The sequence below is a fragment of the Bison bison genome, unplaced genomic scaffold (genome assembly GCF_000754665.1).
Source record: "Bison bison bison isolate TAMUID 2011002044 unplaced genomic scaffold, Bison_UMD1.0 scf7180017864377, whole genome shotgun sequence".
Taxonomy (NCBI): domain Eukaryota; kingdom Metazoa; phylum Chordata; class Mammalia; order Artiodactyla; family Bovidae; genus Bison; species Bison bison.
The window spans coordinates 4,065,663-4,067,777 of NW_011494949.1; the positions used below are offsets into that span (position 1 = coordinate 4,065,663).

The 2,115-nt window shown below is 62.1% G+C and overlaps 1 protein-coding gene across 1 annotated transcript in view; it reads left to right on the plus strand.

Moving 5' to 3' along the window:
- ICE1 (interactor of little elongation complex ELL subunit 1) overlaps window positions 1-2,115 on the plus strand; it is a 69,898-nt gene that overhangs the window by 37,931 nt on the left and 29,852 nt on the right. The window contains exon 18 of the mRNA XM_010857146.1: window positions 2-2,115. This exon is cut by the window's right edge and continues 1 nt beyond it. Coding sequence (XP_010855448.1) covers window positions 2-2,115 — 2,114 coding nt within the window. The remainder of the gene's footprint in view (window position 1) is intronic.

Below are 2,115 nucleotides of genomic sequence, written 5' to 3' on the forward strand. Positions count from 1 at the left end.
GTGATCACCAGGCAGGCGCGGCCTAGCCCCGCGCAGCCTGCCCGCCTGGAGCCCCCAGCGCCCCACGGCGACGCCCGGGCCAGCTGGCTGGCGTGTGGAGCGCAGCATGGCGGGGAGAGGGGGGACACGAAGAGCAGTGCCCGGAGCCCTGCCTCAGGAGCCCCTGCCTCAGGAGCCCCCGCCTCCTGGGGAAGGTTAGATTTTGATGCTCCAAGTGGTTCTTTCCCAGTAGAAAATTCCCATCATCCTACAGACTGTAAATCCTCATTCTTTTCTGAGAACATCCCGGTCCCAAACCGGGATGCTGTGACGGGCGCCGCGGTGCAGGAAGAGGCGCAGAAGCAGAGCCCTGGTCTCCTGGCCACAGGCGTGGACACGGCCAGCTTGGATGTGGATAAATGTCCAGACACGGACCTGACTCTCTCCAGAGGTTTTCCTGCTGGAGACGCAGTCAGGTGCCCTGGGGCGGCTCTGGCGGTTTCACAGGCCCCACCTGCCCTACAGCGTGGCCTGAAGGAACGCCTGCTCCTGGAGTCTGAGAGTCCTGGCTGCGCGCCTCTTGAAGGCCTGGGTGCTGCCGAGACCGCATCTCCACGCCCTGCCCCGTGCTGTTACAGCGGCATCCGGGAGGCAGGCGGAGGCGACACCGAGGTGGAGGAGAGCGAGGCGCCCAGCAGCAGCGAGGGGGAGCCCGAGCCCGACCCCGCTCCGGAGCCGGACCTGCACAGCGCCCCCAGGGCCCGCGGATGGGGTGCAGGGCCTGCAGAGGCTGGGCCTTCCGTCGAGGTGGGCTCCCTGACCTCAGCTCTGCAGGACTTCAACATCAGCACGCTGTCTGAGATGGACAGACTGTCCACGTCCGAGGTCGTCATGTTTCTTGAAAGCTGTCAGCTGAGAGACTATAGTTCAGCGGACTCCGTTTCAGAATGTTCTAGCAAAGGAACACTGAATAGAGGAATGAAAGAGGAATTGAAGCCCAGTGGACCATCAGGAGAAGGGTATGGAAGTCAGCTCTGTGAAGAGGAAGCACTGGAGACCTCTGAAGAGTGGGTGGAGTCGGAGGAAGACGACTGTCCTTTGCGGGGTCAGCTCCCTCGCTGCTCCCTGGAGACGCTGTCCGAGGTGCTCACCAGGCTCGGGCAGGAGCTGCAGGCCAGCCAGGAGGACAGCGAGGCGGAGGAGGCCTCGGGGCTGCTCCTCTTCAGAGGGCCTGAGAGCGCGACGGCAGAGCACCTCCAGCAGCAACTTCCACCTCTGGACACAGCCATCACCGCCTCACCCACGCCGACGGCCAGCGCGCACACTCAGGGCGGGTCTCCCACCTGTGCTGAACCTGGCCGCGAAAACACGCAAAGCACTCCTGAGGGCCGCGTGGACGCGGTAAGGCCGGCGGGCAATCGGGAAGAGGTCCAGTCAGAACCCGAAGAGCCCTCGGTCCCCAACGCTGACCCGGGGGCGGGGCCTGGAGAGGTGAGGCTCCAATGTCAGATCTCCACGGTGACCTCTGAGGTCATCAATGTGCTCATCAACAAGGATCAGAACCTAGTCATTGAGAAAGGGGACAACTGGACCATCATCAACGGGGTGACGCTCATGCCGGAGCTGGGCCAGGTGATCCTGTGTGACGCCCCGGAGGCCGCCCCCCTTTCCACCCATCCGGAAGAGCTGGCAGCTGGTTTCCTTTTGGTTCCTCCCGTGGAGAGGTCTCCAGAGGCTGGTCGCCCCGGCTCACCTCTTCAGGAGCCCCCATGTGGCCGCAGTGCGGCTGGAACCCAGGAGGATATCTCAAGCAGCGGGCAGAGTGGTAACTTTGATAAAAGTCGTTTGCGAAACAGACCCGTTAAACCCAGCGTGAGGATCAGCTCCGAGATATATGATCAGAACTTCGAGTCGCAGGCTGCTCCGTTCGATCACACTTACTGTAACTCGAAACTGGAGCCACTGGGCAAAAATAAGAATCGATCAAAGGTTTCAAACAGAGACCAGTCCAACAAGCCAGTCAGGACTCCGGCATCAGGCCGCGTTGAGACCATTGAGCGCGAAGTCTCTCCGTCGTTCTCAGGGGACAGAGGTCATGGAAGACCCCAAAGAAGTCACACGCACACCATCCTGGCC